Source organism: Molothrus ater, chromosome 9 (assembly GCF_012460135.2).
Source record: "Molothrus ater isolate BHLD 08-10-18 breed brown headed cowbird chromosome 9, BPBGC_Mater_1.1, whole genome shotgun sequence".
In the NCBI taxonomy this organism is placed as follows: Eukaryota; Metazoa; Chordata; class Aves; order Passeriformes; family Icteridae; genus Molothrus; species Molothrus ater.
Window position 1 is genome coordinate 30726644 of NC_050486.2, and position 27921 is coordinate 30754564.

Genomic DNA, 27921 nt, shown 5'->3' on the forward strand with positions numbered 1-27921 from the left:
AGTGCTGTGTGCCCAGCAGGGCTGGGAGCAGCCAGGCCCGGTGAGGACAGAGCAGGGGGAAAGCAAAACCCCCTCAGGCTGTCAGGGAGAGGCAGAGCCTGGGGCTCCTGAGCTCGGGTGGGAGGTGCTGGAGCCTTGGAGGGTGCACCAGGAGCCCTCTGTGCGGCCTGGGTGTCCCACAGCCCGAGCAGGAGCGGCTCAGGGGTGTGAGCAGCCCTTTACAGAGCGTTTGCAATCTCCTGGGGTGGATTTCAGACCTGTTCCCTGTCCATCACCCTCCAGACCGTGGAGGGAGAGGCCCAGCAGGGGCTGGGGGAGCTCAGGACAGCACCCAGGGGCAGGGCTGGGAGGGATGAAGGGACAATGAGCTGCAGGGCTCCAGTTCTCTGCACAGCGATGGCTCCTGGAGACCTTGGGCTGCGCCCAAACCTTGCTAAATCAATAACTGCCCTCTGACTGACTGCAGCAGGCTTTCAGCAGGCTCCTAATGAGAACAGGAATTTTCATTTAAGCTTATAAATATATATATATATACCTACAGACACTTTTTCTATTATATTTTCTGATGCAGACCAGCCCTCCTGGCTGAGACAGAACTATGCAAATTGAAATTTCATTTGCTTTCCAGGCCGGTATTTGAGAGATAAAATTGCAAAATCTTTCTTAGGTAATTGGACAACAGTAGAAACTGTGGACACAAAGAGAATTTCCCTGGAGAATGTATTTCTCTCCAGAAATGTCAGATTTGGTGGGCCAGGCAAAGCTGTGGAGCTAAAACTGAGCAGAACCTGACACAGACCCAAAGGCACTGAGATTTCTCAGTCAATAAAAGAGAACTGCTGAGTTTAAGGATGAACTTTGTGAACAGGGCAGTGGCAGCACGTTAATTAATGAAGTCTGGGTAAACTGCTGATGAGCCTGCCTGTCGCAGACATCTTTTTATGAAAATCCTTTCCTTAGGATTTTTTCTTCCTGAGAAGCTGAGAGGCCTCGGGAACAAAATGCAAACAATGTTTATCTGCTGCTGTGGAATGCAACAGGTGCATCTGGGATTGGCTCATGTGGTTGTTTCTAATTAATGGCCAATCACAGCCCAGCTGGCTTGGACGGAGAGTCTGAGCCACAAACCTTTGTTATCATTCTTTCCTATTCTATTCTTAGCTTAGCCAGCTTTCTGAGATGAAACCTTTTCTTCTATTCTTTTAGTACAGTTTTAATGTAATATATATCATAAAATAATCAATCAGCCTTGTGAACCATGGAGTCGGATCCTCCTCTCTCCCCTCACCCTCAGACCCCTGTGAGCACGGTCACAACCCGGGATGCAGGGCACAGATCCCATGGGGGATGCAGGGCCAGGGCTGGCAGAGGAGCCCAGCAGGGACAGTGTGGGCAGAGCCACCTCAGGGCACTGCCCTGCCCCTGCCTGTGCCCACAGCCCAGCTCTGTGCCAGAACCCAGCACATCCCTCTGCATGCTCAGAGGCCTTGCCACAAAGCCAAAGAACCTGTGCCTTTGATTTCAACCCACGGAAACAATCACCAACTTTATGTGAAGATTTTCAAGCCGTGAAGGTTTGGGTAGAAAGGTAGCTAGTTTGTCACAAGATAGAAAAGTAGAATTTTGGGTTTTTAGAATGGGGGTTCAGAAGCCAGGATGGAGGAATCTGGGTGTGCCTTGTCCTTCTTCTTTCTTCCTCTTAGACTCCATCTTCTGAGTGACTGTCACTCTGATTTTTGAAGTTTTTCCAAGCCTTCTGATGTTTACATTCTTGTAGCAAACTTTCTCACACACTTTCTGTAAATAACTCATTGTTTTGCACTCTTTCATGGAGGAGGAGAAATCTGATGGGCTGTTGGTTTGCTCAGTGTCATTGGAGAGGTGGCACTGTCACCCTCCAATCCACTGTCACTTTTGGAAATCTATAAATGCTGCAGTCAGGAAATAAACTTCCCTTTTTCTTCACCTTGAGAGCACGGTGTGTGCTTTTGTTGTTTTGTGTCCTATAGCGACAGGTGATGGGGGCATTTTTGGATTGGTTTAGAGACAGACTGTCTAACATAGGTGATAGGTATTGGGAAATTATTGTAAATAAAGTACAGCTAGTTTTTAGTATAAAAAGCCAACACCACCCCGAGGGCGGTCAGTGTGCCACGGACCAGCTTGCTAGACAGAGCTCAGCAGGTCAGGAAAAGAATGTCCCAGATAACAGAGAATAAACAACCTTGAAAACCACAGCTGAGGAATCCTGACCCCTCCTTCGCTCTCGGGTGGCAAAGAGAGGCTCTCTAACAGGAACCCCGAGAGCTCTCCTCCTTCCTGGCAAACCCTGCCCCTCTCCCTTCTTCCCCCAGGGCTGCACAGGCTGGAGCACCCAGGAAAACCCCTGGGACAGGTGCCAGAGGGAGGAAGAGGCAGGGCTGTGAGATGCCCACAGTGTGGAGGCTCTCTCTGGGTCACAGGCAGTGAGCGCAACGCTGCCAGGAGAGGGGACAGCAGCAGGGCTGCGCCCTCAGGCCCCTCCATCCAGCCTGGAAAGGACCTCTGAGACCTCATTCCGTGGCTGAGGAGATCTCTGGAGCCCCCGAGCTCTGGCGGCAGAGCCAGCAGCCCTGCAGGAGTGAGCGTGGGGACAGGGCTGGGCTGGGGGTCAGGACCCTTCCCCTTTGCAGGGACCCTGAGCCAGCCCCAGGGCTGCTGCTGGTGCCTCTGGGGAGCTCTGAGAGGGATTTGCACCGAGCTCATTCACACCTGGGGGAGAACACTCCCGTTATTTACACCTCTGACAGGCACCGGGAGCTCGATACACGAGTTTAATCAGGGATCTCCTGTAGGAACCAGCGCACGGGGCAATCAGCACATGGACATTGAGGGCATGGTCTGGCGCCTCCGCAGGGTGGAGACAAGATTCCCAACGTGTGCCACCAACCAGGAGTGCACAGGCAGGTGCTGGCTCAGTGAAGTCCTCGTGTGATGAAACCAGCACAGAAAATACCAGCACATCCCTCTCACAAGGCTCCTCCTCCTTCCCAATGCCACTCCCGACTGACCTCTTGGGCAGCTTCCCACAATTATTTACATTTTTCATAGTTCTTGGCAGTGTATCCAAGGATTCTGTGTGAACCTGGACACCAGTAACACCTCTGGACCACAGAACCAGCCATGGAAAAAGCAATTTCTCTGGCAGGATCTGTTAGGAAAGGACAAGGATGCTTCCTGTGGAGTGCCAGGATTTGTAAAGAACCTCAGACTGTGCGACCCCAGCGCGGCCCCAGAGTGCCCCAGGCCCTGAAATAGGGCAGCAGCTCTATTCCAGCACTGCCCAGTAGCAAATGGAGCTGCCCTGGAGGCCACATTTGGTTCCTGGGCGCTGCAGCGGGCGGGCAGAGCTCGCAGCTCCCTCGCACACACCTGAACCAGCACATATGGCCACTCTCCCTGCCAGCAAAATGAAATAAATGCAAGAGTTTCACAGCACAAGGATTGAGGAGCCCACACTCAGCGAGCTGCTACCCTGAGAATTATTGCTGCTTTTTTTTTTTTTTTGTCGTTTTTTTAAAGGGATAATGCTTCTGGATAATACTAATGTAAATTATAAGCCAAGGAAAAACTTCACCAAATGATCCTCATTCCCAACCAAAATCCAGATCACCACCTTTAGGACAGCTCTCCTTGTTTGGAGAGCTGGATTAAAACAATCACAGTATAAAATAAGACACTTCAGCTTGCTCTTGGAGTCAAACCTCTGAGCCAACATCCCCCATTTCCCTCCCGAGGTCAGAAGCAGACCCAGATTTCCAGAATTTTCTCTCAGACCATTGTGCTTCCCACCTCCCCTTTCTTTCATGATAGAGAACATCTATTTTTATGATTTGTACCAATGCACTTGATACTTCTATGACATTTTCAACCTCTGCCTCTCAAAGTGCTTTGTAAGGGTGGCTACAAGGCACCTTACAATTTAAGATGGAAAAAAATCCTGGCAGCAGCTCAGAGACAGATTCAGCTCTGCTCTGTTCAAATGAAGCCAGACCTTCCTTCTACCTGCTCTGAATTGCAAATACACCAAATTCCAGCTCCTTCTGGCTTAATATTCCTTTGTTTTCACTTGCATTTTCTGTTTAAAATAAGTGTAACGTCGTTCCCGCTTTGGTAATGATCCCTCAAATATTAAATAAATGGCAGCAAAGGCTCCCTGTTATTTTGTGCCTGTTACATCTCTCCTGCAGGAATTCAGAACCTCTGACAACACTCATCATATGGGGAGTAGGCTCATGAGGAAATTTCATGGAAGGAAGGCAATAATTGTGGGATTTGAGCAACTGAAGCTCTGCATTTCCACGCAGTGAGGAGTATCTTTATGAGTAGGATACACCCAGAGTTTTGTCTCTCTTTGTTCACCATCAGAACAACAGAGCAGCACCACGAACACCTTTGGATAGCAGCAGGTGGCTGAACGCCCAGCAGCATGAAATGATACCAAGGCACAGCTAAAAATCCCTCCCCAACAGCACCTGGGGGCCCCTCTGGGCAACCCCCACACTGAGCATCCAGCCCCTCACCTCTCACACTGCTCACTGCTTCCCCAGAGACTGCGCTGCTCTGCACCAGCCGCTGCCAGGCGGGACAGAGCCCTGGCACATCCCAGCTCTGCAGCCCAGGCTGCTCCTGGGAACGCGCTGGCAGATCTCTGCCCCTGCTGGCAGTGCCCCCACAGGGACCTGGGGCTGCTGCTGGGAGCAGGAACCAGAGTCACGGAATCACAGAATCAGAGAATTGCAGAATCCCAGAATCCCAGAATCCCAGAATCAGAGAATCACAGAATCAGAGAATCAGAGAATTGCAGAATCCCAGAGTCCCAGAATCACAGAATCACAGAGTCACAGAGTCACAGAATCAGAGAATTGCAGAATCCCAGAATCACAGAATCACAGAATCACAGAGTCACAGAATCAGAGAATCAGAGAATCACAGAATCGCAGAATCAGAGAATTGCAGAATCAGAGAATTTCAGAATCGCAGAATCAGAGAATCACAGAATCACAGAGTCACAGAATCCCAGAATCCCAGAATCACAGAGTCACAGAATCACAGAATCAGAGAATTGCAGAATCCCAGAATCCCAGAATCACAGAATCAGAGAATTTCAGAATCGCAGAATCACAGAATCACAGAATCAGAGAATCACAGAATCCCAGAATCGCAGAATTGCAGAATCAGAGAATCCCAGAATCGCAGAATCAGAGAATCCCAGAATCTCAGAATCACAGAGTCACAGAATCACAGAATCAGAGAGTCACAGAATCACAGAGTCACAGAATCACAGGAAGCTGTGCCTGTGCCCATTGTGCCCCTGCACCACCATGGCAGGGGGGGTTATCTGGGATTGCTGGCACAGCCACAGCCCCTGATATCCCAGAACACAGCACAGAGCCTGAGCTCAGAGCCCAAACCCTTCCCCAGCACGGAACAGCCACGCCAGGCGCGGAACGCCGAGCCCCGACGGGCACAGGGGCGTTTCCAGGTGTTCAGGGGAACAAACACACTGCTCCTCCTGGCTCTGGGACCCTCGGGGCTGGGAGGAAGCAACCAGAGCACTGGCCCCACGTCCCCGTTACTTACGGTTGAGAGGCAGGCTGGCATTGGTCGTCCCTAGCTTGTTGGCAGCGACACAAGTATAGTTGCCAAAGTGCTCTTCTGTCACATTGGTAACAGTAAGAAGGGATCTTGTACTATAATTTTTAATAGTGATTCCTTGTTGACCATTGATCAGTCTAGAAAGCAAAAAGAAAATGTCTATAACTCATATACCACAACCAAGATTTTTTTATTTTTTTTTTTTTCCCCCAGCTCTCTTATCTTTCCTGGTTTTACAGAAAGCCCCGGGAGCACGGTGAGCTCTTTGCGAGCTGCCAGTGCCTGTGCTGAGCACAATTCCTGGCACTTTGGGGAGCCCTGGGGCTGGGGGTGCTGGGGGGAACGGTGCTGCCTCAATGTCCTGCAGCTGAGAGAAAAGAAACACCCACAGCCCTTCCTGCCTGCAGGAGCGGGGACAGAAACTCCGGGATGCAGAGCTTGGGTTTCAAACTGGGCAAAGCCAGCTGGGAATTGCAATGCTCTCCCTGGGGCAGAAAGGGGTCCTGGTAAGCCTTTCTAAGAGGGTCTTTGTCATTCCAAGAGGGTCTTTTCAGGCTCTGGAGTTTGCTGTGTGCTTTCCCAGCTCTGGCTGGTGGCAGGTGAGGATTAGGAGCCAGGGTTGTCACAGTGGTTTTGTTTACGGGGCTCTACAGCTGCAAATGAGCCTTGCAATTAGGGACAAAATGCTCCAGCAGCGCTGCTGAGGCAGCAGCCTGGGCAGGATCAGGTAATGAAGCAGAGAGAAAAGCCAAATCAGGACTCCTCTCACCCAGCTTTGAGCTTCCCACCCCAAATTCACAGGAAAAATGCAGGTGTGTGGATACTGCTCCCAAAGCCATGCCGGGAGCATTGCTGGGCACCAGGACAAAGCAGGAGAACCAATTTAACAGTGCTGTCCTAGGCAAACCACGTCTGATCAAACAAGGAGACGAGAAGGGGAACCGTGTTATTAAAAACTCGCCACAGTTATTACTCATAATTCCTTCTATTTCCCATAAGGAGCAGAGCTTTGGATTAAGAATGCAATTTTTGTCTGCTATATGGAAGGATATAATCATATATCCCGGGAATTAGTGCCATCTTCCTCCATTCTGTCTGAAAACCTTGGCAAATCTGTCATTAATTGCACTTGTGCAGGTTGTGGACTGAGCATTGCTCATTGCTATGGGGGTGCCTCTCTTCCCATCAGAGCCCTGCAGGTGCTGCTCACACGGGGATTTCTCCTCCCTGGGCAGGCTATGTTGCTGTAAAGGACCCTGCTCCTCCAGCCCAGGGCTGGGGAGAGGATGTGACACATTCCATGGGCACGAAAACATAGAAAAATGAGATTGCAGTGCCTGCTTTGGGGTGAACACTGCCCTTGGAAGATTCATCTTTTGTCCAGAAAGAGAAAACTTCTGTGCCAGGTGGGAATTTGCCCCTTCAGCCTTTGCAGGTGGATGTTCTCCCCTAAACCCACCAGTGGCTGTCCCTCTGCTTCCTGCCTCTCCTGCAGAAAATTCCAGAAGAGTTCTTCACTCCCAGCCATCCTTGCTGTGCTGTTCCCATGCACAGGGTGCCCAGAGCAGCTGGGGCTGCCCCTGGATCCCAGGCCAGGCTGGGCACTGGGGCTGGAGCACCTGGGACAGTGGAGGTGTCGCTGCCACGGCAGGGCTGGCCCTGGGTGGGTTGAAGGTCCTCTCCAACCCAAGCCAGTCTGGGATCCTGTGCTCTGCCCCGGCTGTTTCCAAGCCAGCTCCACACCTGTGGCCAGAGTTTGAGCTGCACCATCTCCATTTCAGCTGTAAGGGTCACCTCCTCTTTTCCCCAGGAGCCGTGGAGTGTTGGGGTCTGTGCTGTCCCCGTGCCCTGTCCCAGGTGACATCTGCCCCACGACAAGTGGGAGTGCCTGCCTGCTGTGCCCTGCTGTGGCCCAGGGGTGCCAGCCCAGGGCCCTTCCCCTGTCACTGTCCCCACATCCCCTCCCTGCTGCCCTGCCGGGACGGGGCTGGCGCTGGGGCTCGGGGCTGGGGCCCTGGGGTGCCCGGGGCTGCACAGGGATGCAGAGGGATGAGCACACGATGCCCAGAGCAGGGGCTGGCCACAGCTGCCCAGGGTGTCTGTGTGCAGCTGGAGGAGCAGGAATTGCTCCTGGGAACTTGTGCTCCGTGTGCGCCTTGGCCACGCTCAGCGCTGAGCTCACATTGGTCATTTATTGTATAATTACTTATTATATAGGCATTTATTATATAATACTGTATTGCTGGGCCTCACCCAGTGACTGCCAGGCTGCAACAGCATCCTGAGAGGTGTACAACAGTGTCCTGGGGTGTACAACAGTGTCCTGGGGTGTACAACAGTGTCCTGGGGTGTACAACAGCACTCTGGGGGTGCACAACAGACTTGGGTGGGCACAACAGCGTTCTGGGTGTGCATAACAGCCCTCTGGGGGTGTACAGCAGTGTTCTGAGTGTGCACAACAGACTCTGGGTGGGCACAACAGACTCTGGGTGTGTGCAACAGACTCTGGGTGTGTACAACACCACTCTGGGGGTGCACAGCAGCTCTCTGGGTGTACAACAGCACTCTGGGGGTGTGCACAGCAGCTCTCTGGGTGTACAACAGCTCTCTAGGGGTGTGCACAGCAGCTCTCTGGGTGTACAACAGCTCTTTGGGCTGTGCAGCCCCCTGCACGCTCGTTCCCCGTTGCTCTGTGTACCCAAGGCAGAGCCAGCCCCTCCTCATCCCAGGATTGCTCCCTGGCATGCCCAGCTCCCCCAGTGCCAGCCCCAGGCCCTGCCTCTGCTCCCATCCCAGGATACCTGCACCGTGCTATAATTGATGGAGCCGTGATAATGAGCTTTGTCATTCCAAATGTAAGTCTTGTTTGCTTTGAGAAGGAAAAGGGAATTAATACTTTAATATTTCATTTAGGTGACTTCTGGGCTTCTTCCCTGTGGCTGTTTAATGCCTGAGCTCTAATTTCTGCAAGCCCAGAACGCAGCCTGGGAGCAGACTGGGCTCAGAGCTGGCACAGTGGAGCCGTGGTGCTCTGCACAGGGAATCCCCAGCAATCTCCAAAGCCGCCCACACTGCTGACACCCCATCCCTGGAAGGGCCCTGGATCCACCTTGGAGCACCCTGGCATAGGGGAAGGTGCCCCTGCCCATGGCAGGGGGCTGGAATGGGATCGACTTCAGGATCCCTTCCACCCCAACCATGTGATGTTTCTAGGACAATTTTGTGATGATTTGTTAACTTCTCCCCCGAATTTTCTCCAGCTCTCCCCACCCTGTGCAGCAGCACCTGTGGGAATTTCCTGAACAGAGCTCCTGGCAAGTCAGTGATTAGCAGAATCAGCCCTCCCTGCCTCAAAGAGCAATAACTTTAACTCAGTGCAGGCTGTTACTGCCTCTGTGTTTAGCTTTAATGGGTATTTTATGATGAGGTGATCCCTGGAGTCTGGGAATGGTGCTTTTGGATTCACATCAATCTCAGTAACAACAATGCAATTTCCACCCCCAAAAGCCTTGTTTCAGACACTGCACACACACTTATGATTGCAGGGCTAACTCCCACTGCTAATTTATTGAACAATCCATCCAGATTTCTAAGAAAGAGGAGTCCCAGCCCAAGAGTATCTGACAAAAATGGGACCCTCTCTACTGTGTTAGCTGAGAATCCAGCAGGGTGTGCACTCCCAGGGAGTAAATTCAGCCATGGAGCACAGCTGCAAATTACCTGCAGGGTAATGGAGATGCTCCCTCTGAGAGCTGAGCCTCCTCAGCTCTGCACCAAAGCAGTGCCTGAGCTGGCCAGTGCTCACCCTGGGCTGGCTGCCCATCATCCAGAGGCAGAGGGGAGACATTGGATCCAAAACCAGCAAAAAAACCCCACCTCTGGGTATTTCCCCGTTTCCTGCAAGGGATGGGGCTCAGAGATCCCCAGCAAGAGCTCACAGGATGCCCTGAGCTGGAGGGGACCCCCAAGGATCACCAGAGCCCGGCTCCTGTAAGGATGGAGCACTAGACTGAGCCCAGTATTTGAGCAGCAAGAGCCAGCAGGACAGAGCTTTTCCTGCTCAGGTGAAACTCCCAGCAGCACAGGAGCAGCAGCACAGCCTGGCTGTCCTGAAATGCTCTGCTTGGCCTCTCCTGCTGCTGCCACGGCACTGGACGTGCTCAGCAGGGAGGAGTTTGGGCAGAGCTACAAACAGAGAGGTGATCAGCGTGCTGGGGGCTGCTAATTGAACCTGGAGTGCCAAAACCTGCTCTGAAATACTCCCACAGAAAGGGTGTTTGTGCTGCAGTGGCCCCGGGATGGGCACAGCAACACAGCCACGAGCAGCCATGGAAATGGGGTGCAGATGGACCTCACCAGCGCAGAGAAACACTCCTGTCCTTACAGGGGAGATCAGCTGGAGAGAAGCTTCAGGATACGGTGGGGTGGCACAGCTCAGCAGAGGGAGGAGGACAGCAGCTCGTGCTGCAGGAGGGGAGCAGCTGAGGAAGGAGCTGACAGATGGCTTTCTGTGAAAAGGGGTCATTAATATTCTCCTGCCAGCTCCCAGGTTTAATGGGATGTTCGAGCTGACAAACCCAGCACTTGGAGGCTGGGAAATTCCCGAAGCTTCCCAGCTACAAGGGACAATATCCACCTGCTTCTGCAGCAGCGTGTGAGCCCCAGAGAAACCAGCTCTGCAAAGGCCCAGAGCTGCAGAATGTCCTGCTGGAAAGCAAAACACCTCCCTGTTTATGAGCTGCCTTGGGAACAAAGGGCTCTGCAGAGATGCTGTTGCTGACCCAGAAGGGCCCACACAAACCCAGAACACAGGCCAGGTTTGAGGGTTCAGAGCTCCCCTGACCCCCTTGGCTGCAGAGACCTGCAGATGTCAGCCCAGGGAGCACAGCCAGGGCACCACTCACACTGCCTCAAAGCCTTGCTCTCAAAGGTGAGCGAGACAAATTAAACAGAAATCGTCTTTGGGGGTTTTCCCAGTGCTTTTCTGGCTGCCACCCTCCAAAGGCTGGAGTTCCTGCAGCTCCTTTGGATGTCAGGCTGGTGCCATCTCCCCTCTGCCACACGGGAGCCACGGCCACGGGGCAGCTCAGCAGCTCCAAGCGCTGCTGCTGGGGCTGGGAAGCTGCTGGAATGGGCACCCCGGGGCAGCCCCAGCCTGGCAGCAGCCCTGGCACACGAGGGGTGGGCGAGCAGGGGCTACTTACTTCCTCTCTCCTTTGTACCACTCAAAGAGCGGGGCAGGCACTCCTGCACCTTCGCACCGGATCAGGCCGTTCCCTCCAAGCATCACACCGCTGGATTTAAGTTCCTGAATTGTGGGGACAACTGAAAAATAAGAATTGTGAAATAAATGGACATTGGCATCTGGACAGGCAGGTCACCCAATGCCGCTGCTCCTCTCGGCCCCTCCAGGGGCTTTGCTCCAGCTTGAGGCACGTGGCGGCACTGTGTGTGCTCCAGCAGAGGGAAAACATCCACACTGCACACCCTGATGTGTGTGCATGGTGCATGGTGCACACCCCACACTGCACACCCTGATGTGTGTGCATGGTATGGGAACCCACACTGCACACCCTGATGTGTGTGCATGGTGCACACCCCACACTGCACACCCTGATGTGTGTGCATGGTGCACATCCCACACTGCACATCCCACACTGCACACCCTGATGTGTGTGCATGGTGCACATCCCACACTGCACATCCCACACTGCACATCCTGATGTGTGTGCATGGTGCACACTGCGCATCCCACACTGCACATCCTGATGTGTGTGCATGGTGCACATCCCACACTGCACATCCCACACTGCACATCCTGATGTGTGTGCATGGTGCACATCCCACTCTGCACATCCCACACTGCACACCCCACACTGCACATCCCACATTGCACATCCCACACTGCACATCCCACATTGCACATCCTGATGTGTGTGCATGGTGCACATCCCACACTGCACATCCCACACTGCACATCCCACTCTGCACATCCTGCTCCATGTGCCCGGCGTGGAAACCCAGCTGAGACGTGGAGACACAGCAATCCAGTCCTACAAAAAGCTGCTTTTCAGTCCCCCAGCACGGCCCACAGCCAGCAGCACACTTCAATTAGCTATCAGTGTTTAAATCCGGAGCGCTGGGAAAGGCCCAGGAGCCCCCAGCACTGGGGGAGCCTGCCACTGCGAGGGTCTGGCAGGTCCCTGATCTCCTGCATCAGCTGCACACACCCCCAAACCTCTGAGACCTCAAACTAACAGAGTAAACCTCCAAAACGATGAGCCAACCACAAATATCAAAGAAAAGTGACTTTCCCATCATTCCACCGCATGTGGAGTTGTTTCAGTAAGTGCATTTTGTCTTTTTAAATAGTAAACACTGTAAATAGTAATAAACTTTTTGAGCTTAGAACTACAGACACAAATAAAGATGAAAAGCAATTGTCAGGTTTTCCAGTTGCCAGCAGAAGGAACCGCCAGCTGAAAATAAAACACAGCAAATTCCTCAGGAAAGAGATTATCAAAGGCAACAACTGCCTCCTCCTGGAACTTTTTACGTTCTCTGGCTTTAAACAATAATTTATGTGCATCATCAAAACGCTGTAAAAACCAAACCACATAACTTATAAATAAAAATCTGTTTATTTTTTCCCGAGCAGCTCTCCAGATGTTGCTCTAAGGTGTTTATGGGCACATGGAGCTCTGCCTGCCTTGCTCTGCTCCCCTCACATCGTGGTGCTGCTCCCCCAGCCCGGATCCAGGGGCTCCTCAGGAGCCCTGGCTGAGCCACCCGAGTGCTGAAGGGTCCTGGGACCACCCCAGCCGAGCCTGGCCCTGCCAGGAGCCCTCAGAAAAGCTGTGGAGAAAGCCCAGGAGGTGCTGGCTGGGCTGTGGCCAGGATGGAGCTTGGTGGTGGCCACAGGAAGCACCTTCAGCCCCAGAGCAGCAGCGCTGAGTGACCCTCACCCATCCCCACCCTCCTCCAGGTGCAAACCCCGAGGGATGGGATGGGATGGGATGGGATGGGATGGGATGGGATGGATGGGATGGGATGGGATGGGATGGGATGGGATGGGATGGGATGGGATGGGATGGGATGGGGATGTCTCACTGAAGCACAGGGAGTTTTGGAGAGGCTATTTCCACACCTGGAAACAGGTGCACACCAGGTTTTACCTGAGTGTGGGTCGATTATGGATCGGTGCAGCTACCTCAGCTCTGCAGCTGAGCGTTGCTGTAATTACAGTAAACTGATTTGTTACCCCACCAAATCGCTTTGTAAATCTGAAACACTCAACAACTGAGCACTGCTAAGCCCTTGTGCAGCCTTATCTCTGCATCCCTGTCCTTTGCACAGGCTTCTGCATTCCCAAATCCTGTGTGGATGATCCCAGACCTTCCTGAGGGATCTTCCTTTGTGTGCTTTACCCTGGCAGTGCCCCACACCCAGCTCTGCAAGGCTCCTGTCCCCAGATCCGGGGCAGGCCCTGCCTTTGCCAGTCCTTGGGAGGGGGTCGGTGACAGAGGTCGGGATGTTTTCTGTGAGCCTCAGGGCAGTGACAGCCAGTGCCCCCTCCCAGCAGGGCTCTGTCCCACTCTGCAGGAAGGGAATCTGCTGGGAGCACAGCTGCCCTGGCCAGGGACAGCAAACACAGCCCTCAGCACAACCCCTGGTTTTAACTAAACTGGGAGGGGGAGCTTCACCTGGGGCCAAAGCAGAGCTGCTGCTCCCTCCTCCATCCTCCCTCAATCAGCCTCTCAGACTGGCACACTCAGCCCCTGCCTCCAGCCTCCTCGTCCAATGATTACAGCAAACCAATCCATAAATCCATTAGCTTTCACCCAGCAGCATTAACATTTGAAGGGGAGAATACAGGCATAAGCAATTTGCGTGACTCCTTCATGATCTGCGTAAGAAGGAATGCAGATTGTTTTTGTGACTCCATAAGATCAACAGGGACACGTGAAACATTCCCACTCCTTCCCCCAGGCTGTGTCAAAGATGTGACCACTGGAAGAGCAAATAAGAGATGAGTGAAGGCCTGAGTCACGTCCCAGGCCCCTGTTCCTGAGAGGCACCACCTTGCTGCTTCCCCCTGAGCCTGCTCACCTTCTCCTTGCTGTTTTGGGGATATTTTTGTCTTGCTTGGCTGGCTGTTTTTTACACAACGGCAGAACATCCCTGACAATGTGTTTCAGGATGAGCTGGTGCATAAAACCCTGCAGCTTACTGCTGCTTCATGGGCAGCTGGGATGGGGATGCCAGCTGCATCCCAGCTCCAAATAACAATTCCAGGCTCTGCTGCTGGCTTGGAAACTACTGGAAAACTTCTGAGGAGGAAATTTTCTCAGATCTCCCTTTGAGGAGGATTTCAGCTCCTGTTTGTTCAGAACAAGAATGGAAATCAATGTTCCCTGCTCCAGGAAATCCCTGGTTAGTACAGGCATAGAAACACAAAGCAGAGATTGTTGGAGCCACCATCTCCTGGATTTATCATTGTCAGCTTATTTTATGGCTTTTACTCTAAAGACAAACTGTGGGATGCAGCTGTGCTCCTGGAGCTCTAATTAAGGAGGCAGAAATCCATCAGCCCTGGAAGCCTGAGCAGCTGCAGGTGAGATCCCACACCCCAACCCTGCTGCTCTCGCTGCCCAGGTCTGCCCTGAATGGGCAGAGACGAACACCAGGGAGCAGAAAGGTGGTTAAAAGGAAGCTGAGGCTGAAGGGAGGAGTGGGACGAGTGAGGCTCCAGCTCCAGCCCTCCCTCACATCCCACAGCTGGAGCTGCCCCACGGCAGGTGTGAGGGCAGGGATTCCTGCTGGGCAGCCCAGCACAGGCAGCAATGAACACCAGCGAGGAAATGACAAAATAACACCTTGGCTCAAAGATGGGCAGCAGGAGGAGGGAGGCAGCTGGGAGGGGGAGCTGAGGGAGGCTGCAGGAGGAGGGAAGGGGTGCCAGCCCCCCACAGCTCCCAGGGCAGCGTTATCCAGACACATCAACAGCTGAGCGAGACACCGCGATGAAACCTAACAGGGATCTTAACCAGAAAACCTGGCGTAAAACTAATAATTTAAAATGTATTTGTCATTTCTGGGCCTGCTAAATAACGGTTAAATAAAATGATAGAGGGAAAATGTGATTATCTGTGTCTGCCGGCAGCGCTGGCTCCTGTGACTCAGATCCGGAGGTTTTTGTCCCCACAGTGGCTCCTTGTTCAATCCCCTCCCGTGGCTCATCCCTGCCGAGCAGGGCACTTCAAACAAAGCCTAATTTCTGCCTTGGAAATGAGTTACAGGAACTGCTGGGTAGCAATTTCCCCGCGGGCTGTAAGTGCCTTGCTGGGAAAGGCTTTTGGGGTGGGGGCTCCAGCTCTGTGGAGCGTTCCCCGTGTCCTGCACGTCTGTCCCCTGGGACACGGCTGGCAGGGACAGCTGGCCCTGGCCACAGCTCACAGTCACTGTCCCCAGAACCACAGATTTGTGCATCCCACAGCAGGGGCTGGCAGGAGGGTGGCAGGGTCTCGGCAGGCTGCAGCTTATTGCAGCCCTGAGACTCGTGAACAGTCTCTGTTTCGGCCCGCGTGTTCAAAGAAGGAGTCAGAGCTCTTCAGTCCTCAGTCTCAGAGTTGTTTATTGTATCTTATCTATAAAAATTTTTCTCCTGCCCTGTCCAGCAGGACAGCTCCAGGCACTCTGCCTGCTCTCGGGGCGGTGTTATCTCTTTATACTACAAACTATGTATAACATATTTATAATTATAAATTTTCCAATACCTATCACCTATGTTAGACAGTGAGTTTCTGCTCCAAACCAATCCAAAAGTGCCAACATCACAGCAGAAGATGGAGGTAGAGAAGAAGAAGAAGAAAGGCTGGACACACCCAAGTCCCTCCATCTTGTTCCCAAAACTCTTATTCTAAAAACCCCAAAATCGACTTTTTCACCCAGTGACAATTTTATTATTACACTACTTAAACTTCTGTGGCTTTCAGGTCTTCATACAAAGCTGGTGATCTGCTCCAGGGGTCACAATGAAACCCCCAGGTGCTCTGGGCTGTGTGCCAGGGTCTCTGAGCCCCTGGCAGGGGTCCCAGCAGCTCTGGACACCCAGAGGGATGCACTGAGCCCCGAGAGCAGGCAGGGAGCTGGGCTCAGCACGCCCGGAGCTGCTGCCAGGTGTGCCCAGGGGCTCGGTGTCACACGAGGGACCCACACAGGTGAGACCCCGCACAGAGCAGGGCCAAGGCCAGGCTGAATGGGGCCTGGGCTATGGACGGGGTCCCTGCCACGGAGGGGTGGGGTGAGATGGGCTCTAGGGTCCCTCCCAACCCAAACCAGCCCCTGGTTCTCACTCTGCATTTCCCCAACACCTTCACGTGGAAGCCCAACTTAACCCCCGAGGTTCGGCTCAAAACCAGCCCAAAGACCTGCTGGAGCTGGTCCCCATCCCAACTACTTCCATTGTGCTTCCAAGTGTCTAAGGGAGAGTTGGACCCATGGCATTGCTGGGCACAGGGAATGCTCCAGCTCCAGCTCCAGCAGGTTTCCTCTTTTAACATTTTAATGAGCTTCGGGACTTTTAGGCACATTAGTTATGTTGCCCTAATTACTCATTATAATTCTAATGTGCATTTTATATTTAATTACAATGCTTATAAAGATTTGGTATGGACAGTAAATTATTATAACTAGCATGTGCATAATGATTACGAGCTGAATTTATTAACTTTTACACGAGCATTCAGGGCTGGAAACTTCCAATTTCACCTTTGTGAGCCCCCATATTGTCTGATTAAACCAACATTTCTGTGGCATTAATTGTAAATGTCAAGAAAAAAAAAGATCTTTTATTTTCCCTGTTTTCATCAGCTTTTAATTTGGCATCCTAATGCCATCTTTTGTTAGTGAAATTGCTTTCCAGGGTGTTAAGATAAAAAATTCCAGGTAAGAGAACAGGTTTTCTGAGATGTGTTTTGTGCTCAGAAGAACAGATTTCAGTGATATTCAAATATATTCTTTTCTGTATATGCACCCTCCGAGTGTTTTACCAACGCAGTAACAAGCCAGACAGTGTTACTTGTACTTTAAATAATTAAGATGGGCTTTCAACACTCTGGATTATTCAATTTTTCTAATTTATTCAGCGCAGCAGCCCTCCCTCTCCCCAGATTAATGGAGTGGTTCCATAATGGCTCCTCATGTCAGAACCTTCTCTGCCGTGCAGAAACATTGGAGAGACACGACTGGAACAACCACTGGGCTCAGCAAGTTGCAGGCTGATTTATTCCAGCTTTTCTCCATGACTTATCAGCGTTTGGACTCACTGCCATCCTGACACGCACATTTCCATAAATTGTACATGCAAACACAGGAGATGGGGGTAAGAATTCAGTTCTGGATGGAACATGGGGTGTCTTTTGAGCTTTTCACTGAGTACCAGGCTGGTTTGGGTTGGGAAGGACCCTAAATCCCACCCAGTGCCACCCCTGCCATGGCAGGGACACCTCCCAGTGTCCAGCCTGGCCTTGGGCACTGCCAGGGATCCAGGGGCAGCCACAGCTGCTCTGGGAATTCCATCCCAGCCAGGAATCCCTTCCCATATCCCCAGTATCCCATGTGCCTTCCTTCAGCTTTGCCTTTCCCACCCAGGCCTTCCCTTTACCAACCCTGCACTTTCAAGGTGGATCAATTGAACAATGGTGCCATCATCCCCTCATGGACTAACTGAACAATGGTGCCATCCCCTCATGGATTATCTGAACAATGGTGCCATCCCCTCATGGATTAACTGAACAATGGTGCCATCCTCCCCTCATGGATTAACTGAACAATGGTGCCATCCTCCCCTCATGGAATAACTGAACAATGGTGCCATCATCCCCTCATGGACTAACTGAACAATGGTGCCATCATCCCCTCATGGACTAACTGAACAATGGTGCCATCATCCCCTCATGGATTATCTGAACAATGGTGCCATCCCCTCATGGACTAACTGAACAATGGTGCATTCCTCCCCTCATGGATTAACTGAACAATGGTGCCAACCCCTCATGGATTAACTGAACAATGGTGCCATCCTCCCCTCATGGATTAACTGAACAATGGTGCCATCATCCCCTCATGGATTAACTGAACAATGGTGCCATCATCCCCTCATGGACTAACTGAACAATGGTGCCATCATCCCCTCATGGACTAACTGAACAATGGTGCCATCATCCCCTCATGGACTAACTGAACAATGGTGCCATCCCCTCATGGACTATCTAAACAATGGTGCCATCCCCTCATGGACTAACTGAACAATGGTGCCATCCTCCCCTCATGGATTAACTGAACAATGGTGCCATCATCCCCTCATGGACTAACTGAACAATGGTGCCATCATCCCCTCATGGATTATCTGAACAATGGTGCCATCATCCCCTCATGGACTAACTGAACAATGGTGCCATCCCCTCATGGACTATCTAAACAATGGTGCCATCATCCCCTCATGGACTAACTGAACAATGGTGCCATCCCCTCATGGATTAACTGAACAATGGTGCCATCCTCCCCTCATGGATTATCTGAACAATGGTGCCATCCCCTCGTGGATTATCTGAACAATGGTGCCATCCTCCCCTCATGGATTATCTGAACAATGGTGCCATCCCCTCGTGGATTATCTGAACAATGGTGCCATCATCCCCTCATGGATTATCTGAACAATGGTGCCATCCTCCCCTCATGGATTAACTGAACAATGGTGCCATCCTCTCGGGAGAAAGCACCCTCAGGCATTCCTGGTGGGATCTGGGATGTCACAGGGATGTCACATCTCCCTCAGCCCAGCTTTGGATTGCACTGGAGCCCCCAAATCCCTGCCTGCTGTGCCATTTCTGGGTTTGGACAGGAAGCCTGCCTGAGGTGCTGAGCACAAAGCTTATAACCCACAAGTGATTGGTTTGTGGGTGGAAAACGTGCGAGTGGCACTGAGGGGCAGGGACAGGACACTGCCACACAGCTGTGCCAGGCAGCAGGGAGAGCTGGCCCTGAGCCCGGCTGGCAACTCACACCAGGCTTTGCCTCTGCTCCAGGCAAGGCACAAGCAATGGACTTCAACGGCTTCCAGGAATTACTAAGTAGATCTTTTGGCAGCAAAGTTGAGAAGAAGATGAACTACAGCAAGCTGGTGGCTTTCCAAGGAAAGAAAGTTGGGAAGCAAGGAGCCAAGTCCCTGAGGGTAGGTGGGGCATGCAGGCAGAGCCCTGCTGCAGCCCCACAGCAGCACGGAGGGCAGGAGAAACCAGCCCAGGGCACCTTTATGGGACAGGGACCCTGCTGGGGTCACCCTGTGCAGTGCTCCTGCCCCAAACACCCATCTGGGGCGTGGCTGTGCCCCCCAAACCCAGCACAGCCACCAGCACACACCTGAGCCCCACGCTGCAGCTCCCTGATGGATTCATTGCCCTCACTGGGGTCACAGCTAGCCAGGGGCTGCCAGAGGTGCCCCACACGCTGGTTACCTACAGCAAACTCCTGCAGCAGGGCCAGGCAGCCCTGGGGGCAGCTGGAGCTCCCCAGGTCCAGGGCACAGAGGGACTTTGGCTCAGCAGAGCTGCAGGAGGGGATTTGCTGGGATGCAGCACTGAGCGTGCAGCACAGCAGGGAGGAGGAATCCGCTCCAGCCCCGCTCTGCCACGGGCCAGGCCTGCAGCAATCAGCCAGAACTGCAGCAAAGCAGATTTGGGGAGGGTGAGACAGAGCTGGGAGACTTTGCTTAAGGGAGATGTCAACGTGCTCTCGCTCTTTTTTCATTTTAGATGCTGACAGTGTGAGTGCTGACACCTGGACAGCAGCACCTGCCTGAGCCCTCAGGTCCATCCCTTCCCTTCCCTTCCCTTCCCTTCCCTTCCCTTCCCTTCCCTTCCCTTCCCTTCCCTTCCCTTCCCTTCCCTTCCCAGGGTGGGAATCTTGTGGTCTCTGAGGTGCTGGGATAATTAAGCACCAGCCCAAATTTCCTCACTGGTTTCTGTGGATAAACACGTTGTGCTTAAACTGAAATCCATTACTCAACACAGAGGGGGAAATCAGAAACCCCACTCCCATTAGCTCCCAGCAGTGATGGAACCCCCAGATCCACACGGAGCTACAAAAGCAAGGAAAGGGCTGCACTGGGGTTTGGGTGGGAGCTCAGGGGCAGAGGCAGAGCTGCTCTGCAGCACAGGGCTCCCATCCAGCTCGCTGTGATTGCATCCCCAGGCAGCCAGGTGAGCCCAGCGCTGCTGCCGAGGCCAGCACTCATTACTGCTGATAATAAATGCAAGCATAAGTCACAGTTAGCACTGAACAGATTGTTTGGGGTTGCAAAGACAGCAGCTGTCACAGCTTGACAGCTTTCTTGTTAGTGAATCAGCTTTCCTGACAGTCTTTTTGATTGAAAACCCCTGTTCCCTGACAGAGTGTTGGAGCTGATGTACATATGTAGCTCATGAAGAATGAGAGGGAGCCATGAAAGGTCTCGAAGCTCTTGCTCTGTATTAAAAAGTGCAGTTTGCATAAAGGGAGGGCTGGGCTGCCCCTGCCCAGCTCTGCTGGCAGATGTGAGCTGAGGGAAGGGCTCAGCTCTGCTGGGAGGTGACAGTGGCACGGCCAGAGCCATGGCCTCAGGGGCTCTGCTGAGAGCAGGAAAGCTCCAGAAAGAGTCTGTGTTGTCGCAGACATCTTGTATGGAAAATCCTTTCCTGAGGACTTTTCCTCCTGAGAGGCTGAGAGGCCTCAGGAACAAAATGTAACCAATGGTTATCTGCTGCTGTGGGATGCAACAGGTGGGTCTGGGATTGGGCTCATGTGGTTGTTTCTAATTAATGGCCAATCACAGCCCAGCTGGCTCAGACACAGAGCCGAGCCACAAACCTTTGTTATCATTCTTTGCTATTCTATTCTTAGCCAGCCTTCTGATGAAATCCTTTCTTCTATTCTTTTAGTATAGTTTTAATGTAATATATATCATAAAATAATAAATCAGCCTTCTGAACCATGGAGTCAGATCCTCCTCTCTTCCCCAATCCAAAACCCCCTGTGAACACGGTCACAGTGCAATGGAAAATAAAACTGAAATTTGAAAATGGAACCGAAAAATTCCCCCTGGGTGTGGCTCTGGCAGGGCTTGCCCACCTGGGAGAGGCAGTGCTGGGCTCCAGGAGCACGCCAGGCTGCCCAGCTCGTCCCAGGGCATGGCTGCGTGTCCTTGGGACAGCAAAGGATGTCACCCATTCCAGGGATGCCACCCGTTCCAGGGATGTCACCGTTCCAGGGATGTCACCGTTCCAGGGATGCCACCCGTTCCAGGGATGCCACCCGTTCCAGGGGCTGTCACCTGTTCCAAGGATTGTCACCCGTTCCAAGGATTGTCACCCGTTCCAGGGATTGTCACCCATTCCAAGGATTGTCACCCGTTCCAGGGGCTGTCACCCGTTCCAGGGATTGTCACCCATTCCAAGGATTGTCACCCATTCCAGGGCTGTCACCCGTTCCTCAGGGAGGGACAGCAGATCCCCTGCACACGCCTGGGTGCAGAGCTGGCTTTTCCTGGGAGCTCCCTGCCCAGGAATTGCTGCCTCAGGAGCACCCCTGACCTCTCCCTTCCCCAGCTCCCTCTGGGGCACCGGTCCCACCCCAAGCAGCAGCAGCAGCAGCAGCAGAACACGTGGGTGGGGACACATCCCACATCTCACAGAGTTTGGTTCCACGAGCACTGGAAATGGAGCATTTTGGAGGGAGTTCTTCCAAGGGAACTGAACTCTGCCAGTCCAGCAGCCACTCCCACAACCAGGAACCAGAGCCACGGGGTCTGTGCTGGTCCTGGCCCTGCCTGGGGCACCACCTTCCACCACAGAGCCTGGGCTTGCTCTGCACCTCTGAGCTGCAGAGACGGCCACTCCAGCCTCAAAGCACTTTGGCTTTATCTGAAGAGAGCAGAAGAGAAGCAGCTCCATGGATTCTGGTGCCTGAGGGGTGGTGCTGGGAGCTTTTCGTCCCTTTTGCATCCACAGCAGAGCTTTCTTTTAAACCACAAAAGCAAGAGGGGACTTCTCAAAGCTCCTGCAGCTCCCATCTGCTGCCTCCACCACACCTTTGCCACCACAGCAGGTACTTGAACCCCAGGAAAAATCAGGTTGTAATAATGTCATTACAGCACATTCCTAGTGCAGAACCATTTCAAACTGCAATTACTGGGATTAAAAAAACATGAAAAATAAAATATCAAGGGATGGAGAGTTGCACTGGGCTGACACTGCTCAGACCTGGCTTTTTGTGGCCCCAGCAGCAGCTCTCAGACCCCTCTGACCATCACCTCAAAGGCTCTGCAAGGGACAGGGAGGCCTCAGCCTGGCTCCACAGCAGCCAGGAACAATGCAATCACAGGCAGAAATATTGCTTTGCAGTCTGTTGACTATTAGGAAATATTTTAAGTAATTGTTTTTTGCTGAAGAGTGATCTGGGCAGGGGAACACTCTTGGAAGCTGGAGAGCTCTCCATTAATATTGGCTCTAGCCTGGAGTCTAACACAGCTCTGCTCCAAATTGCTGCTTCCAACAGCTCTTCCAACAGCAGCAGCTCTTTAGAGATGACTCATTTCCATTAAAGGCTCAATTTCCAGAGCTGTATTTTCGCTGGTGGTTAAAGTGGGATCACCTGGAGGCCGGGAGCTGGCAGAGGGAAAGGCACCGGCTGCAGGCAGGGCCGGCTGCCAGGGAGCTCCTGCTCTGCCCCTGGGGGCTCCACACCCCCGGATGGGATCCCAGCACCTCTGGGATGGGGGAGCTGCAAGGCTTCAAGGTGTGTCACAGACATCTCCTATGGAAAATCCTTTCCTTAGGATTTCCCCTCCTGAGAGGCTGAGAGGCCTCAGGAACAAAATGCAAACAATGGTTATCTGCTGCTGTGGGATGCAACAGGTGGGTCTGGGATTGGGCTCATGTGGTTGTTTCTAATTAATGGCCAGTCACAGCCTGGCTGGCTCGGACAGAGAGCTGAGCCACAAACCTTTGTTATCATTCTTTGCTATTCTATTCTCGGCCAGCCTTCTGGTGAAATCCTGTCTTCTATTCTTTTAGTATAGTTTTAATGTAATATATATCATAAAATAATAAATCAGCCTTCTGAACCATGGAGTCAGATCCTCGTCTCTTCCCTCAGCCTCAGACCCCTGTGAGCACCATCACAGGAGCACATTCCTGCTGCCCCCAGGAGGGCCAAGAGGGGCCCCAGCAGACTCGGATGTACAGAGGTGCCCAGAGTCTCACTGGAACCTTCCTTTGGCTTTAAAGTGACAGCAAGAGCAGGGCAGCAGATAAAACCTCCCAAAACCCTTCTATGCATTGTCCTGCCCCCCGATCCAGGGGCTGGTGCCACACTTTCACCAGCAGCGGCCTGAAAACTTCACAAGGTATCTTTATGAAAACCAGCAATATATTGATTGCAGTATTTCCCACCCATTTTGGGGCAGTGTCTCACGGCTGCTCCGACAGAGTCAGGTGCGGAATGATCTCCAAAGTCACCAAGACCCAGCTGTGCCCCATCCCCACCGTGTCCCCAGCCCAGAGCTCTGAGTGCACTCCAGGGATGGGCACTGTGACCCTCTGCCAAGGCCTGGGCACCCTTTCCATGGGGAACATTCCCTGATCCCAAACCTCCCCTGCCCCAGCTGCCTTTGCAGTGTTTCACATTTCCCAGGCTCTGCACTGCATTGGTGTACAACTCCGAACTCCATATAAATGTCAGCAGCTCTCCTCACAGCTCAGGCACACATAACAATCCTTGTCCTCTCCTCAGGCACACAGAACAATCCTTTTCCTGCCCCAGAACCAAGGACAGCATTGCAGCTTCAGCCCCAAAAAGTGCAAACAGCAGAGAATGGGGGAGAGAAACTGGGAGGGTGGGACTGCAGAACCTGGAGCTGGAATTGGACAATGAACCCCAACATGGAACTGGACCCAAACTTATAAAAGGGTGAAAACTCCTGACCTGGGGTCCAAATTGGGTGGAGGCATGGCCAGGCTCTTGCACTGCCCAAGGTGTGTCCTGTGAAGGCCTTTTAATAAATCCCCACTTTATTCCTGTAGCTCTGCCCAGCTGTGTTCCTGGGAGCCTCTCAAGGAATCAAAGGTCCTGGCACACCTGGGGACAGCAGCACCCACTGTCCCTGCACACCTGGGGACAGCAGCACCCCCTGTCCCTGGCACACCTGGGGACAGCAGCACCCACTGTCCTGGCACACCTGGGGACAGCAGCACTCACTGTCCCTGCACACCTGGGGAGAGCAGCACCCACTGTCCTGGCACACCTGGGGACAGCAGCACTCACTGTCCCTGCACACCTGGGGACAGCAGCACTCACTGTCCCTGCACACCTGGGGACAGCAGCACCCACTGTCCTGGCACACCTGGCACACCTGGGGACAGCAGCACCCACTGTCCCTGCACACCTGGGGACAGCAGCACCCCCTGTCCTGGCACACCTGTCCCTCCCTGGCACTGCTGGCTCCCAACCAACACCTCCTGGCAGGGCAAGCAGAGGTTTCTCTTGAAGGTGCAAACCATCTCCTTGTCTTTCAGGAGATCTGAGTGCTGATGCTGCAGCTCCTGTGGCCCTGCCAAGCCCCTGTGAGGAGCTGTGCCAGCACAGAGCCCCCTGCCCAGCAGGGACAGCAGCAGCAGCCCCGCCCCTCGAGCAGGGACGAGCAGGGATCTGCAGGGATGAGCAGGAGCCACTCAGAGCTGGCAGAACCTCTGCACAAACCATCCCTCCCCCCCCAAAGAAATCAATGGGAATTCAAGAGCCAAACTGCACTCCAGTCTCAAACCTGAGCTCCATTGTTTTAATCTGACTGCTGAAATGTTAATAAAAGCACCTGAAGGACACTAAATGACAACCTTGCTTTACAGGAGGCTTCCTTCCCCCCAAGTGAAGGGAAATGTTTTCTTCAAAGCAGCAACATTGCTCCTCACCAAGCAATTGAGGTGGCTTTAATTGTCAGAGCAGTTCTTATCGAATTGGTGTGAGCTGCTTTTCATTGTGTTGCTATGAGATAGCACATCACATAGCTCAGATAGGTTCTCAGTGATGAGGCCAGCTTGCAAATGAGCTAAATAACAATTTAGTCCTAATGGTGACCAAAAATAACAAGGCAAAACCCAAAAAGCAAAAAAAACCAAACTTCAACTGATGACATTGTGCATGAACAAAACCTCCAATTTATAGGATTGCAGGAATTCTCCAAAGACCTTTATCTTATGTAAAAAACCAACAACCCAAACTTGTTATTTGCACTGGTTTCACCTGAAACATTTTGCTGGCAGCCCTGGACTGGTGGCTGCAAACCCAGCTCTGCTGGCCTTGATTTAAACCACAGCCTGAATTTCCACCAGGGCTGTGCCGCCCCCTCACCTCCCTCAGCCCGGTGGGCAGCTCAGTCCTCGCACCCTGAGCCCACGGACACAGCTCCTGGTGATTCCCTGCTCCAGCAGTGTGGGATGTGCTGCGGGAAAGGTGTCCCCTCCATCACTGCCCTGACAGCCTCCCCAGAGTCTTCAATCGCAGCAGGATCTGCAATGTGAGAGTTCTCAGGGCTGGAGCAGCTGCACAGGGTCCCATCCGCACAGGGTCCCATCCGCACAGGGTCCCATCCGCACAGGGTCCCATCCACACAGGGTCCCATCCACACAGGGTCCCATCCGCACAGGGTCCCATCCACACAGGGTCCCATCCGCACAGGGTCCCATCCGCACAGGGTCCCATCCGCACAGGGTCCCATCCGCACAGTCAGGGCAGTGTGGAGCAGGAGGAGCCAGCCAGGAGCTGGGCTGGGCTGAGAGGAGAACCCAGAGCCACAGGAGAACCTGCACAGCCCCAGCCATCCCAAAAACCTGCACAGCCATGGGAGAACCTGCACAGCCCCAGGAGAACCTGCACAGCCACAGGAGAACCTGCACAGCCCCAGCCCTGCCAAAAACCTGCACAGCCACGGGAGAACCTGCACAGCCACAGCCATCCCAAAAACCTGCACAGCCATGGGAGAACCTGCACAGCCCCAGGAGAACCTGCATAGCCATGGGAGAACATGCACAGCCATCCCAGCAGAGCCTGCACAGCCACAGCCATCCCAAAAACCTGCACAGCCACGGGAGAGCCTGCACAGGCACAGCCCTTGGGCAGAACCTGCACAGGCACAGCCCTCCCAGCCTGGCCACGGTGCCACTGTCCCATGCAGGAGCCACCCCTGTCCCCAGCACGTGTCAGGGAGCAGCACCCTTGTCCCCACTCAGAGCAGCAGCCCAGCTCCAGCTGTGCTCTCCTGCAGATGTTTTTGGGTGGGAAGAGCAGAGGGGAGGGCGCTGCACTGCCCACGGTGGCAGCAGCTGGGACAGGAACCCCAAACCAAGGGGCCAGCCCTCTCAGCTGCCTTCCCACGGCTCACAGAGCACACGGGGCAGGCTGGGGCCGTGCCCTGGCACAGCTGGCACGGGCAGGTGCCTGGGGATGTGCCCAGCAGCACCAGCACCACCCACACCGCCCAGAGCAGGGCACGTCCTGCAAACCCCACTGGGCACTGAACCCCCCTGCTCTGCTCCATGGAGAGCACCAAGCATGGGCCAGGAGCACAGTGCCAGCAGTCCCCAGTGCCACCCAGTGCCACAGTCCCCTCTGGAATGCTGCCTGACACCTGGGGAAGCAGCAGAACCCCTGGCAGTGAAGCTTGGCTCCTAAAACCAGGGCTGCCCTTAACCCCAAATCCCAAAGTTAGGGATATAAACACGGAGCAGCAAATCAGGAGCTGTTAAAGCCAGAAAGAATCAGAGTTCTTGGTTTCTGCTTCGAGAGAAGCCCCCTCCTCCCCTCTCTTTTATTAGAGGAAAATGGAAATTAAAATTAAATTGCTCTGAGCAATTTTATACTTGGTGCCAAAGCAGAGGAGGACTGAGACCTCCAGAAAATATGTGGGATTTGCCTTCATACTTAATAATAACCAAGGCAATTTTCCTGCTTGAATCCAAACTCAAGACCTTGCCCAGGAAATGCTGATCCTAGGCCAGGGATGGGGCACACCTCCTGGGAAAAGGCTCAGTGACATGTCCAAGGGACTGGCAGCCCAGCAAGCCCCCAAGCCCTGCTGTGTTTTTCCCCAGGAGATTTAAGGTTACAGATTTAATTAGGCCGGCGTGGCTTGTACAGGATGTCTGATTTCAAAGTAAAATCGCAGCATTATCCATAATGTTATGCAAAGCACCATAGCAACAGCGAGGAGCCTTCGAAGAAATGCTAATGAGGGGAGAAATGCTAATGAGGGGAGAAATGCTAATGAGGGGAGCTGTTCAGCACAGCCCGGCCTGGCCAAGCGAAAACAAACACCCCACTTAAAATTCCTGACAAGAACTCACACATCCCTGCACCAGAAAAACCCCACTGCCAGAAATGCCTGATCAAAGCATCCCAGAGAAATCCCTGATCAAAGCATCCCAGAGAAATTCCTGATCAATCAAAGCACCCCAGAGAAATTCCTGATCAAAGCACCCCAGAGAAATTCCTGATCAATCAAAGCACCCCAGAGAAATTCCTGATCAAAGCATCCCAGAGAAATTCCTGATCAATCAAAGCACCCCAGAGAAATTCCTGATTGATCAAAGCATCCCAGAGAAATTCCTGATCGATCCAAGCACCCCAGAGAAATCCCTGATCGATCAAAGCATCCCAGAGAAATCCCTGATCGATCAAAGCACCCCAGAGAAATCCCTGATCAAAGCACCCCAGAGAAATTCCTGATCAAAGCATCCCAGAGAAATTCCTGATCGATCCAAGCACCGCAGAGAAATTCCTGATCAAAGCACCCCAGAGAAATTCCTGATTGATCAAAGCATCCCAGAGAAATTCCTGATCGATCCAAGCACCGCAGAGAAATTCCTGATCAATCAAAGCACCCCAGAGAAATTCCTGATTGATCAAAGCACCCCAGAGAAATCCCTGATCAAAGCACCCCAGAGAAATTCCTGATCAAAGCACCCCAGAGAAATTCCTGATCAAAGCATCCCAGAGAAATCCCTGATCGATCCAAGCACCCCAGAGAAATTCCTGATCAATCCAAGCACCCCAGAGAAATTCCTGATCAATCCAAGCACCCCAGAGAAATTCCTGATCGATCCAAGCACCCCAGAGAAATCCCTGATCGATCAAACCATCCCAGAGAAATCCCTGATTGATCAAAGCACCCCAGAGAAATCCCTGATCGATCCA

The 27921-nt window shown here is 52.9% G+C and overlaps 1 protein-coding gene across 3 annotated transcripts in view; it reads right to left on the reverse strand.

Moving 5' to 3' along the window:
* NEGR1 (neuronal growth regulator 1) overlaps positions 1-27921 on the reverse strand; it is a 183553-nt gene that overhangs the window by 39873 nt on the left and 115759 nt on the right. For 2 of the 3 annotated variants that reach the window (XM_036387957.2, XM_036387955.2), the window contains exons 5-6: positions 10842-10962; positions 5623-5774 (exon numbers count right to left, since the gene is read on the reverse strand). The exons of the other annotated variant lie outside the window; for it this stretch is intronic. In XM_036387957.2, the coding sequence (XP_036243850.1) occupies positions 5623-5774; positions 10842-10962 (273 nt within the window). The remainder of the gene's footprint in view (positions 1-5622; positions 5775-10841; positions 10963-27921) is intronic. 3 annotated transcript variants of the gene reach the window in all.